At 38.1% G+C, this 13,921-nt stretch overlaps 1 protein-coding gene across 1 annotated transcript; it reads right to left on the reverse strand.

Moving 5' to 3' along the window:
• Nucleotides 1-320: 320 nt before the first annotated feature.
• LOC130229829 (B-cell receptor CD22-like) lies at nucleotides 321-10,156 on the reverse strand. Its single transcript, XM_056458872.1, has 11 exons — nucleotides 10,042-10,156; nucleotides 8,291-8,641; nucleotides 7,953-8,192; nucleotides 3,973-4,227; nucleotides 3,623-3,877; nucleotides 2,711-2,950; nucleotides 2,549-2,636; nucleotides 2,394-2,439; nucleotides 1,797-1,862; nucleotides 1,643-1,720; nucleotides 321-1,525 (listed from the first exon to the last, which is right to left on the reverse strand). Exons 1-11 carry the CDS (start codon nucleotides 10,100-10,102, stop codon nucleotides 1,502-1,504), a joined length of 1,704 nt encoding a protein of 567 aa, XP_056314847.1. The 5' UTR covers nucleotides 10,103-10,156; the 3' UTR covers nucleotides 321-1,501.
• Between the last annotated feature and the right edge of the window lie 3,765 nt (nucleotides 10,157-13,921).

The following is a 13,921-nucleotide window of genomic DNA, read 5'->3' on the forward strand; positions in this document are numbered from 1 at the left end:
CAAACTGTATATTTAATAACAGTCACTAGTAAAATAAACAATATACCAATAATATAAAAACACTCTGTAACACTCTGGCACTAACACTACTTCCAGCAGTAACCTAGTTATCCTATGTGGTTTCCCATTTGGGCTGCAGGGTGTTCATTATGGTGTACCCTGATAAAAGTATTGTTAAAAGGATAATCAAAGAAATTGCTCAAAAGAATTGGTCAAACAAATAGCAATTACTCTTATTGTCACAAATGAAGAGTCTTTGTCCCTTGTGGCATGTACGGCAGCATCACATCATTGGTTGTTTATTGTTTTTACTAATATGCAGATTCATAACATATAAAAGTATCACCTTATTCATTTTCTATCATGTGCAGAAGCTCAGAGTTTATCAGTTCAATCAGTGCATAAATGACTGAGGGGGGAGGGGTTGGCTGACAACATGAATTAATTCAACAGGCTTTATTGGCACTGTAAAAGACGATATGGCATTGGAAAAACATTAGTAACAATAAATTACAGACACACAATTAAAAATAAAAAGGTCTCTTAAAGGTTTTTCTAAATGACCTTCCATATAGTGTGTAACACAGCTCTAAGTGAAGTGAAATATCCACCTAAGGCTTAAATCTGAAAGTGCGCAATGTTTAAAACTATTGATTCATCTATAAAAGAGTCGACTCATAGTTCTTCAAATGAATCGTCTGGATAACAAGTCTTTAGCCGTTTTGGTGTGACGTCAATACAAACTTAAGCCCCGCCAAATTTCTGCGTACGCAAACCCTGAAAAATTGAAACCTGCGGTCCCGCCCACAAACACTTCAGCAGATCCTGGTTGAATCAAGTCATGAAGACGCTGTGCTCAGCTGGATATTATTGAAAGTGTGAGGGGAAAGTTAAGTGTTATTTTCTCTACCCCAAGATGATGAAACTGTGAAGAGTCAGTGGTTGAGGTTTATTTTTGCAAGCCCAGCCTTATGCTGTTCCCGTCATTTTTCTGACGAGTGGTTCTGCGATCTACACGCTTACAATGGGAGATTCGTCAGATGTTTGTTAAAGGAAGGATCAGAAAAGACATGGATCAGTTTCTTCCTCCATTTCACAAGTGTAAGTAAGTGTGATTAAAATGGCTGCCTTCTTGTTTTTTCTTGCTTGCAAAAGATGTATTAAATTGTGTTTTGTTACTTGTAATCGCTTGTACTGTATCTGGTTAACTCTCTCTGTCGCTGGGATAATTAGATAAAAATAAATGCATATTATAAGACAATGAAAGTGTTTTTTGACCTTGCATGCAGATCAGCCTGTTGTTGGAGACCCCCAAAACCAAAATATGACCCTTATTAATGTATAATAGGGGCTCTTTAAATTATTTTTCTGCACAAAACCTATCCAATAACTTCATACACAGTTTCAACACCACTTTTACAAGTTGACATCACTAATGATTTGTCAATCACCCATGGCTCCGCCCTCACAGCTCAGGATTGGTTATTTCTGGTTCCGCCGCTCACTGCAGCCTCCTCCTGTTGATCTGAACAAACAATAAGATGAAGAAAGACTGACGCTCAACCACATTAAACTCTTTGACGAGGCTCATCCAGTAATCAAACTGCTGCTGAGAGGGTTTATGGCTGATATTGTCTCTTACTGGTGGATTGTGATGTTCAGAAGAGCTCTGAGGATCAAGAGTGGAGCAGGAGTTTTCAGCAGGTCTGTGGTGAACGCTCTGTGTGAAAGACAGCGAGAGATCCATCAATCATCTGATCATCAGTGACCATTGTCTGACTTTGACTTTCACTTACTGTGAGTGTGTTGTACAGGTCAGAGGTCGCAGACTGGAGATCCAGACCTGCATAAGTGTCTGAGATCTGGACAGAGAGAAGGACATCGTGGCTCTGTTTTAATGATCTAAACTCATGAGCTAAAGCACATGATGCAGAAACTCCTAGGGTGAGTCTGAATCTGCTTTTGGTATTTTAAGGATGGGGAAAAATGGTCAGTGCACCCAGCACAGTTTTTAAGCGTTGTCTTTATTCTCTTAATGAGTCTCCCATCTTTCATACTCTTGAAGAGGCAGTTCACAGTGCACATAAACATCAAGCTCACGATCTCTTGCTATTCAGTTCTCCCGGCACATAAACATCAACGGTTCGCTCGGTTCTCTTTGGCATAAAATTGCCATAATACATGTGCTGCTGTGCATCCCTGTGTGTGTCATAAGCAATGTGTTGACATGTTGTGAACTCATCTATAAGCACATATCACTAACATTCTCTTTAAATAAAAACAAATAAACAAAAATACTGTGTCATTGACTTTATAACAGCTTTTAGTGGGTCAATAGTGCGGTCAACTTAATTTGCCTCAAAATAGTGAGTGAATAATTAAGATATTCTCACCGCAGACTGTTTCCCTGCAGATCTTCTGCTCTTCCTTTTAGAAAGACTGTCAGAATAAAGGTGAAAATTATTTTACTTAAATGTAAGATATATTAAGTAAAGTAAAATATAGTACTGCAGTTTTATATGGTCACTGCCGTTTTTATTGAGCTCACATTGCAAACATGATGACGATGATGAAGATGATTAATATTCCTACAGATGTCACTGTGATGATGATGTTTCTCCCAGCGCCTTGATGAACTGAAAGAGGAAGCAGATCATGATTAACTCTCCAGACTGATGAAGTTACAGGAGTGTGATGATAAAAGCTTCACCAGTGACAGTGATGGCGTCTGATCTCTGAGCTCCATGTGGATTGTGAGCCTCACAGTAGAAGCGTCCACTCTGTACTGCACTGAAACTCTGTCCAGATCCAACAGCTGAGCTTTGATTCTCCTTAAACCAGCTGAAGTTCAGAGCAGGAGGGTTTGAGTCACTGATGCACATCAGACTCACTGAATCAGACCAAAGATGACCAGAATCAGTGACGGACACTGAGACGTTCCTGGGAGGATCTGAAACAGAAAAACACTGATATCAATAACACAACAAATATGGCATCACAGTTTACATTAGTGGATTTAAAGAGGACCTGTTACCCCCGTTTTTACAAGATGTAAAATAAGTCTGGTGTCCCTAAAGTTTGGGCTAGGTGTAGATTTGTTTAAAAGCAACTCATAACATTTGAATGATATTTTGTAAAAGTGAACAGCGTGACTTGAAAAAAGATTCATTCATCTTGCTGAAGGAGACTCAAAGGTCAGAGTCTGTAAAGTGATCTGATCTTCTCATCACTAAGAATGCTTCTGTCAGTCTATGTCGCTCCTGTCACTGTTCATTTGTGCTTCATCTAAAACTCCACATCTATAATCCTCTTAGTCTATGCTGACATTATCTTCAGCAGCTCAAACACTCTATTGGCTAATGGACAGACGGCTGCTTCTCACTCAGGGCTGCTGTTTATGCTAATGAGGGAGAGATGGGCACTAGTGGGCGGGGCTTTCCCCCTCTGATGACACGTACAAGGGGAGAATGTCAATCAAAGTGTTTCTGCAGACTGTTTTGATCAAGTCTGATTAGAACAAATAGAATTAATACATTTTAACAGTAGAGGCTGGATATATTCACACACTGCTGACACACTGTCAACTGGTAAAATATCAGTTGCAGAACCATTATTTACTCACACTGGACATCTAAAGTCACAGGATCAGAGTATTTCTCTCCATGTACATTCTTGTATCTACACTTGTATTCTCCACTGTCATCAGAGCTGATCTTGGAGATGTTGAAGATTCTTCCAGATCTTACAACCATTTTCCCTTTAAACCAGTTGATTTCTGCAGGAGGGTTTGAGTCACTGCTGCAGCTCAGAGTCACTGAATCTCCAGACATTATTACAGCAGATCTATTTATAGACACTGAGATGGTCCTGGGTGGGTCTAATACAGAAAAATACAAACAGTTAACAGTCACAATAGTTTTGACATCACAGATTATATTTTAATGGTTTAATGTTACAGTTTTGCTAACTCACACTGGACATCTAAAGTCACAGGATCAGAGTATTTCTCTCCAAGGTCATTTCTGGCTCTACACTTGTATTTTCCACTGTCATCAGAGCTGATCTTGGAGATGTTGAAGATTCTTCCAGATCCTACAAACGTTTCTCCTTTAAACCAGCTGAAGTTCAGAGCAGGAGGGTTTGAGTCACTGCTGCAGTTCAGGATCACTGAATCTCCCTCCATTATTACAGCAGATCTATTGGAGATCACAGGAGTATCTGGAGCATCTGCAGGTGAAAACAAATAGTTCAATTTATTTATATAGCACGTTTCCAACTGCCACAAGGCTGCACAAAGTGCTTTACAGAGAGAAAATATACAAATGATATGAGCATAAAACAGTAACAACAATAGGCACATAATAGAAAAGAACATAGAGAGTGTAACAAAAAAAATAAAAAGTAAATAAATAAATAAAATAGAAATTTTGCCTAATTAAAAGATGCTACCACAGTTGACCACACTAAACAAGAATAAGAACAGGACCGTTTTGATCCCCCTCCCCACCCTGAAGTGAAGGACTTATGCTTCAAAAGGCCAAGTAAATAAATGAGTCTTTAATTTAGACTTAAAATAGGCAGCGACGAAGCCTTTAGTTCTAATGGCAGGGTGTTCCAGAGGCGAGGACCTGCTATGGCAAAAGCACGTTCGCCCCTACTTTTGAGGTGGACCTATGGAACTTTTAATAAAAACTGATCAGTGGAACGTAAGTGTCTGTATGGAGTGTAAATAACAATCAGGTGGGATATATATTGAGGGCCCAGACCATGTAGGGCTTTAAACACAAGGACAATGATTTTAAATAAAATTTTTTGTGTCACCTGTAGCCAATGGAGAGACCTCAAAATAGGAGTGACATGTGCATATTTTGGGCTTTTTGTTAAAAATCTAGCTGTAGGGTACGGTAACTGTAGGCGAGCAATCTGAGACTCAGGCAGCCCAAAATAGAGAGAGTTACAATAGTCCAACCGGGAGGTTATAAACGCATGTATGGCAATTTCTAGAGAGTGTGAAGGAAGAGTGGATTTAATTTTAGAGAGAAGGCGGAGTTGGTAGAAACTATTTCCAGCCACTTTTGAGATATGTTTATCAGATTTTAAGTTCTGGTCTAATGTTATGCCCAGGTTGCCCAACCTGGGGCGTTTACAGTCTGACAAACCATTGAGCCCAAAAATAATAACTTCTGTTTTCTCCTCATTTAGAAATAAAAAGTTCTCAGAAAGCCATGCTTTTACTTCCTCCAGGCACAGTGACAAGGAGTTCACAACAAGAGGACTCATGTTCCTATTTAAGTGACAGATAGATTTGTGAATCGTCTGCATAAAGATGAAAGTGCAGGCCATATTTTCTGAAAATAGAGCCTAGAGGGAGCATATAAAGAGAGAATAGTGAAGGTGCTAGAATCGAGCCTTGGGGAAGACCACATGTTAACGGTGCCGTGGAGGAGGAAAAGTTACCAATTTTGACAAAAAAAACTTCCTGTCGGAGATGTATGATTTAAACCATTTCAGCACTGTACGCCTCAGCCCAACCCAGGACTTTAGCCGAGATAATAACCCAGAGTGGTCAATGGTATCGAAGGCTGCGGATAAATCCAGCAAAATTAAGGCCACATGATTACCAGCATCAATGAGGAGATAGATGTCATTCAAAACTCTTAATAGAGCGGATTCAATGCTATGAGCCGGCCTAAAGCTAGATTAAACCGGCTCAGCGATACCATTCTGGGATAGAAATCTTTGTAATTAATTAAGTACAATTTTTCTACAATTTTTGAGATGAAGGGTAAAGCGGAAATGGGCCTAAAGTTTTTGAGATCAGATGGATTAAGTGATTCCTACTTGAGCAGAGGTGTGACGGTCGCTGTTTTTAGACAGGCCGGCAAAATACTGGTCGTAAGGCACTCGTTAATAACAGTGAGCAAGACCGGGCCCATAGATACAAAGTGCGAAGTATAGAATCAAGGGTGGAAAATTTCACCAGGGCCAGAAGTGGGTTTCAATTTTGAAATTACGGACTCCAAATTCGTTAACAGGAGAAAAAGTAGTAAAAACAGATAAAGGGAGATGGCAGTTTAAGGGGCCCACAGATGGGCTCAATTGCGACCTTAAAATTATAATTTTGTCACTGAAGTAGTTGAGGAAGCTCTCACATAGAGAAGAAGAAGCATCAGATAGCACATTCACTGGAGGACTGAATAACAGCAAAAAGTGCTTTGTGTTTAGAGTGATTAAAGATATAAAAATGTAATGTATGATATGAAGATGAATATGAAGATCAGTTTAAAATGTGTACTGTATACAGCATACTAAATGAGCTGCTTGTTTGTTTTTAAATATTTTTTGTTTTCTTTTAAAGTTTTTTATAATATGGTAATGCTGTGCTAAACGGGGACAATTATTGGAGGGTTTAAAAGCAGATCTGTGATGATCTGCTAACAATTTTTGCTTTGTTTTTGAGCTTTAATGTCATTTAAATAATTGGTAGCACCTTACTGGTTGTTTCTAAGACCGTCACAAAACATTTTTAATCATGACTTAACACACCTCATAAATATGAAAGAGATTTTATCCATGCTTGTGAAATTGTCAGTTTTGCTCAGTTGTCATTTAAATGCTAAAATCTATATGCAAAGCTAAATATCTGAATAAATTATATTCCAAATTTGAAGCTGAAATCTCCAAAAATGAGCTTTCAGTAGGATTTTGTTTGACTGCAGTACTAAATATGACCACTGGATTCCCATTGGTGACCACACAATGGCGCCCTCTTTATGTTTTGAGTAATATTAAGTGTACTTGCTCATACTTTTGACAATATTCTAAAGTAAAATATTTTTGATTTGCATTTAGCCTCTAAAACACATCTCAAAACTTTTTTCATGTGGATTGCTGTAGCAAAGTAATGCTTTAAGTATCTTTAGGGCAAATTAATAAATGACTGCTGCTCAGTAATATTTATCAAAAACTAGACATTTTAAGCAAATGTAGTTTATCATAATTGCTTTACATTTAGACTACAATATTAAGGTTTAAAATGTAGCTGTTAATGCTCCTACATGTTGTAGGGGGATAGTAAGTGTGTTTTAATCTATTACTCTCCCTGCGTAACTCAAAAAACAGCAGAAGTCTTAGACCTTTCCAATGATATATAGTTTGTCATGATTAGATCAGGTTTTCATTGCTGAAAAGGAATGTACACTTAAGTGTCACAGTGGAGGGATGGTGACAGATAAAGTAATAAGAGCTGACAGGAAACAAGAGGAAAACAGGAACGTAAACACACACAGACCAATGACAGAGAGATTAACATGATAACGAGGAACTACGGCGGGAAACAGAACAAAAGGGAACCAAGTGACAAAACACACCTGAATACAAGCACAACAGACATCACATTCAAACCATCAACGTCTTTTAGAGTGAACACACATGATCAAGTCTAATATGTGTTTGGGATTTTATTTGACAAGAAACCCTGATTGTGTATGTTGGATGACTCTGTTTATTTTTTATTTATTTTTATAAGCAATATAAGCAACAAAATTGTCAAATTAGCTTTATTTTAAGCTGCAATTCTCAGTGTAACAAGCCATTATTTAAGATTTTTATCTCAATAAATTTCTAATTACCTGCTTATTAATAGTTAGCAAGATAGTGGATGTATTTGGTAAGGATGTACAATAAGATCATGTTTTATAAGCACTAATAAACAGCAAATATCTTTATAATAGGAAGATAATTTAGGAATAATACTTAAACTAAAGTGCTATCTGTATTTTTAATTCACACACACATTGAGGGCTAGAAAGCATTTCTTTTCATACCAAATGGTGACGCTATTGCAAGTGAGTATTTTAACTTCATGGATTGACTACATTTACATTAATAGCAAGTCTGAATGCTTTAAAAAGGTAAATAATTAAAAGTTAAAATAAAAAGATGAAACTTACATCTGACATCGAGATAAACAGCAGGAGAGATGTACGTTTGTCCCTGCACACCACATCTGTAGTTGCCTGCTTCTCTTCTACTGACTGACCTGATGTTGAGTTCATCTCCAATATTAGTCAATGTGTGTGAGTTTCTGTACCAGATGAATGTTGGTGTGTCAGTCAGTTTACAGCTGCTGTTACATGTCAGACGGACTGAATCTCCCTCTGTCACTCTCTCAGGAGACTCCAGCTGAAGATCTGAACACAACACACACATTATATCTAGTGCTGCTCTCATACACTGATTATTATTCTACATAATGACCACAAGAAGAGAGAAACCTCAGGAGAGTCACCTGTGACAGAGAGATGCACTCCTGGATAACCAATCCATATTCCCTTTGTTACATTAGTAGTGAATCTGAAATAATACTCATGTTCATCTTTCTTTGTCACATGACTCAGTCTGACAGTGCAGTCCTGCTGTTTATCTCCCAGATACTGAAGCCTCTGACTGTATTCAGGGTTATTAGACAGATCTGCAAACTCTCCTCCTTGTTTTACCTGGTCTATGTTCCAGAAGGCTTTCATGATCTGATATCCAGTAGACGGGTATTTAAAAGTGCAGCTGATTGTCATTGTTGAGTTCTGTAGTGCACAGAATTGTGTAGGACTGTAATTCACACCCCATTCAGCACTAGAAACCCCTGAAACACAGAAATAATCATGATTCGATTGTAGTTTAATCAATGAAACTGGACTGGGAACACAACACTAGGAACACAAATTGTTTTACATTTAAAAAATATATTTTAAGCGGCTTTAACACATGAATGACAAACACTGAATGGTGTTGAATTATCCTCATTGAATGTACAAATTCACAATAAGAAACACCAGTTTTAAAGAATTTCCACCATTTAAGCCCAGCGCACACACCAAGTCAACGTCAACTAACTATCAGAAATATAAACTGACTGTGTTGTCTCTCAGACTATCATTGACTAGCTGTCAAAAGCTGCTTTTTTTGTGTATTGTGGTCCAGTGTGAGATGAACACAAGATATTGGCTGTCATCACTACTGTGACTGTGTCAGCGCTTAATGCATCACAACCAGAACCAATAGTGTGAAGGAAATGCTAAAACAGGAGGGATTCATGACAGCGAGGAATTCATTTAACTAAAGACTCTCGTCTGAGAAAACAGATCTGCCAGCTCAGACTAACGTCCTTTGTCAGAGAGATCATCAGTAAACTACTGAATAATGTCTGATTCTGGGGTGTGTGAAAATGCCAACACAGGCTTATTGTGAATATGTACCCCTGTATACATTTCTGGAGAGCGTGAGTTATGTAGCCAGAGCTACGAATGGCTGCATTGCGCCTTTAAAATGAACATTATGGGGTGGTATGACGCCACCGATGCTGACTGCTTACCTTAGTGTAAACAGCTTTTCTGCTTCATTGCCAGATTGAACTACACTGTTCCAATTTACTATAACCTTTTATGTGAAGCTGCTTTGACACAATCTACACTGTAAAAGCGCTATACAAATAAAGGTGAATTGAATTGAAAAATTGACCAGTGGCTCGCTGCCTATGTCAGTGGACTTAAGACGCAGAGAGAAGCTGGCTGCGATAACACAGTTCAAGTCTGGCGAAAAATGGTTCCAGAAAGCAGGTAAAACAAAAGACAGAGACTAAAATAAACAAGTAAAAAAACAGGGTGAGAATGTGGTAAAATCTGAAAATGTGGTAAAAATCAAGCGGCCACGAGTGCTTTTCTTTTTCTGGATTGCTTTTGAAAACACTATCGGTTAGGTTTAGGAAAGGATCAGTCGGCCAGTCAGTCAGTCAGTATGACTCTGGTGGATTTACGTGAGAACAGCAGGTGCGAATGACACTCTGAAAAGAAATTTGAGATCTGAAAAAGCATACACAGCGACCTCTGGTGCATTCGCCAAAACAAAAAACTGCAAAAAAAAAGTAGCTCCTGGGATGTATTTTCCGCTGTCCAGAAATGTATACAGGAGTACGTGATCAATAATAAGTCTGGGTTGGAAAATGCTGAGAAATAAAGCAGTAATGTGAATGTAAGATTGACTCACTGTGAATGATGAGCAGAAAGATCAGATGAAGAGCAGGAGCCATTCTGAGCCACATCAGCATCAAATCTATCTAGAATCCAGCATTAATCATCACTTCTACACTCATCAACAGTAAATGTACATCACCCTAAACAGCTCTTAGTGTTAGGAAGATCTTTACACATCTGCAGATTATTACTGCACAACATCAGTGTGTGGAAATCAACTGATGACTGAGATCAACACCAGATATTTCTCATGTCAGAAATCATGTGTTATATGAGCTTCATCTACACTAATAATCAGTCAAATACCAGTGTGTTTGTCTTACCGTGTTGAAGAGCAGCAGATCAACAGCCACTGATGGACTGAGCATGCGAACAGGTGCTCTTTAGCTATACTGGTGTGTCTGGTTGAACACATAGTTGCAGAACTATCAGAGTTCCTCCTTCAGCAAAACTACAAAAACTCAACCAGGGTGTTTTTACTTTAAACCTAATGTAAAATCAGTGAGATATAGTAAGCAGAAATTCTATCTTACATGATGTGTTTGCAGACAAAAAACTGAAAGAGTTGATTTCAGTTGATGCACATCAGTGTTTACACAGTATCAGCAGCAGGAGATGGAGACCACAAAGTGACGTCTATTATAGATCTATTCTTTATTCCTAATCTGAGGTTCAATTTTCTCTTATGATTTAAAGTAATACCTGCAGGTGACCTAATTTGAACATATTTAAATATATTTAATTTGAACATTTTAAAACATTTTAATTTGAACATTTTAAAACGTTACTGCCTGTCAATCATCCTTGGTTCCGCCCACAGAGTTCAGGATTGGTTGTTTTGTGCTCCGCCTCTCACTGTAGCCTCTTCCTGTTGATCTTTAAAAAATAAAAAAGACAGAAACTGAACAGTCTTACAAAGCTCATGAGTTTCTTTCTTCTGTTAAACACAAAAGAAGATATTTGGAAGAATATTGAAAACTGGTAACCACTGATATTCATACTATAGGGAGAATACTGTTGTGAAATATCACCTACACATATAAAAATAATGATAAATAAGAAAAAAAAAATCAAGAATTATTCTGATAAGATGCAGAAAAGCTAGTCCATGCTTTTATGACTTCTAGGCTGGATTACTGTAATGCTCTGTTCACTGGCTGCCCAGCATCCTCTATTAACAAACTTCAGCTAGTACAAAATGCAGCTGCCAGAGTTCTTACCAGGTCTAGAAAATATGATCACATCACCCCAATTTTATCCTCCTTACACTGGCTGCCTGTTAAGTTTCGTATTGAATTTAAAATATTGCTTCTTACATATAAAACTTTAAATAATCTAGCTCCTGTTTATCTAACCAATCTTCTGTTTCGCTACAATCCAACTCGCTCTTTAAGATCTCAAAACTCAAGGCTTCTGGTAGTACCTAGAACAGCAAAGTCGAGTAAAGGAGGTCGAGCCTTCTCATTTATAGCTCCTAAACTCTGGAATAGCCTTTCTGATAACGTCCGAGGCTCAGACACACTCTCACAATTCAAAACTAGATTAAAGACCTATCTGTTTAGTGAAGCATACACTCAGTGCACCACTTAGCGGTATGACACATGAATGTGCTCCACACAGGTTTTTGCATCTCGTTTATATACACTATGAACAGCAGCTACGCTAATTATTCTCTTTATTCTTTATTGCCACCTGGGGATACTGATCCTGAGACCACCCAGCGCCACTGACTTGATCCAAGACCAGCGACGAGATGATCCCAAGGTTTCCATATCCTGGACCAGGCCGTATCCTAAGCAGCTGCTGGGGTGGTCATGGAGGAGTGGAGAGCATGAGACTGATTCCTGTGACGCTCCAGGGACAGACGAGTCTTCGTTAAGGTCCAGCTACCAGCCTCCGGCGCCTAGACTGCAGCTCTGCACAAGACGTTTGGCCAGCGGAGAAATGGTCGTGCCCAACTGAGCCTGGTTTCTCTGCACAATTCTTCACTTTCGCCAATTGGTGAAGTTTTTTTTTCCTCTCCGCTGTCGCCACTAGCTTGCATGGTTCAGGATCTGTAGAGCTGCGCATCGTTGGATTTGCTCTTCAGTATTTGGACTCTCAGTAGTGATTATTAAACCACACTGAACTGAGCTCAACTGAACTTCAACTCTAAAAACTGAACTACACTGCTACAATTTACTATGATCTTCTATGTGAAGCTGCTTTGACACAATCTACATTGTAAAAGCGCTATACAAATAAAAGTGAATTGAATTGTTAATCAAGGCAACATTTATTAAAATTGAATAAGTTGTTAAATATTTATTACAATTTTAAATAACTGCTTTCTTGTTGTGTGTAGTTTTTAATGAAGTTATTACTCCAGTCATTATTGCTTTTACTACTATTACTATTAATAATAATAATAATAATAATAATTAATATTAGAGTGATTTCTGAAGGATCATGTGACTCTGAAGACTGGAGTAATGAAGCTGAAAATTCATCTTAAAAATCACTGGAATAAATTATTAAAGTAAATGATAAACTACTGAGCAGTTATATTATAGTGCAATATCATTTCACAATTGTACTATTTGTACTGTATTTTTGATTAAATAAATGCAGCCTTGGTGAACAGGAGAAGCTTATTTTAAACATTTAAAAGTTTAATATTATCCATCACCATCAGCATTAATGGTGTGTATAGGAAACACCCCAGTGGTTTGGTCCTGCAAAGGGCTGTTCATGTTTAAAGCTCAGAATAAAAAGGTGAACTGACAGTGCTGCCTCCTACCAGCTTATTCTGCCAGATTGCTGCTAACAGAGACACTCAGGCTCGTGTGATGTATGGGACATGAGTGTTTTCCTCGCTGACATGTTAAGAAACAAAGTTGCGCCATAGATGCTAGCACCCTGCTAGCAGTTTTAGATTGAGTAACAGTTTAGCTAGGTTATATTAGCTCCAGTAGCCCATATACAGCAATTATCACAATATATTTTAAGTGTCCTCACAATATGCGATCCTTGACCCAGTCTTCTGTTGCATAGGTCAACTTTTGGAAATACAGTGGATCCGGAAAGTATTTATGTTACTGCCTGATTCCAAAATGGATTCAATTCATTGATTTCCTCAAGATTCTACACACAATACCCCATAATGACAATGTGAAAAGAGTTTCTGAAATTGTTGCAAATTTATTAAAAATAAATCACATGTACATGTAAAATACGGGAGAATCCCGGGAAAATGGGAGGTATATTTGAACAGATATGGTTAAAATATGACGAAAAAGTGGCATTTTTGCCATTTCCAGGCGTTGTACTTTAACGAACCTCTCCTAGGGATTTGATCCGATCGACACCAAAATTAAGTTTTGTCATCTGAAGGCCTTGGCGATGTTAAATTGCGAAGCTTTAGAATTTTCGTAGATGGGCGTGTCCGTGGCGGCCTCGCAAACTTTGACGATTCGCCACAAAAAAAGGAAGTTGTTATAACTCAGGCATGCATGATACGATCTGCCTCAAAATTCACACATTTAATAAGAGTCCTGACCTGAACATGTTTACATGCCAATTTCCCGATACAGTTATAGCGCCACCTGCTGGCTATAGTAAAATTGCCTATAACTCAAATTGCCAAACAATGTCCTATCTGCCTAAAACTTCACATGGTTGATAAGATTGCTCTCCTGAAGACATCTACATGCCAATAATGAAACACACTTCGAATTTAAGGCTTAAAGTGGTAAAAACAGTTAATAGCTGACAGTTTTACTAGAGTAAATGACTCTTTATCTGCATAAAGATAGCATAGATGAATTGTTATTGACTATAATCAGAATGTGATTTCGATATCTATCTCATCCTCAGAGTTGTTTTGGTTTCTAAGCTACATGTCAAAGTTTTTT

Source organism: Danio aesculapii, chromosome 1, assembly GCF_903798145.1.
Source record: "Danio aesculapii chromosome 1, fDanAes4.1, whole genome shotgun sequence".
NCBI classification, from domain to species: Eukaryota; Metazoa; Chordata; class Actinopteri; order Cypriniformes; family Danionidae; genus Danio; species Danio aesculapii.

Excerpts from the sequence above, each read along its gene's own strand:
- LOC130229829 (XM_056458872.1), bottom strand. The coding sequence starts at position 10,102 with ATGCTGATGTGGCTCAGAATGGCTCCTGCTCTTCATCTGATCTTTCTG. Across the intron at positions 8,642-10,041 it reads CTTTCTGCTCATCATTCACA|GGGTTTCTAGTGCTGAATGG; the intron begins GTGAGTCAATCT and ends TCTGTGTTTCAG. Across the intron at positions 2,951-3,622 it reads TGTGACTTTAGATGTCCAGT|ATCCTCCCAGGAACGTCTCA; the intron begins GTGAGTAAATAA and ends TTTCTGTTTCAG.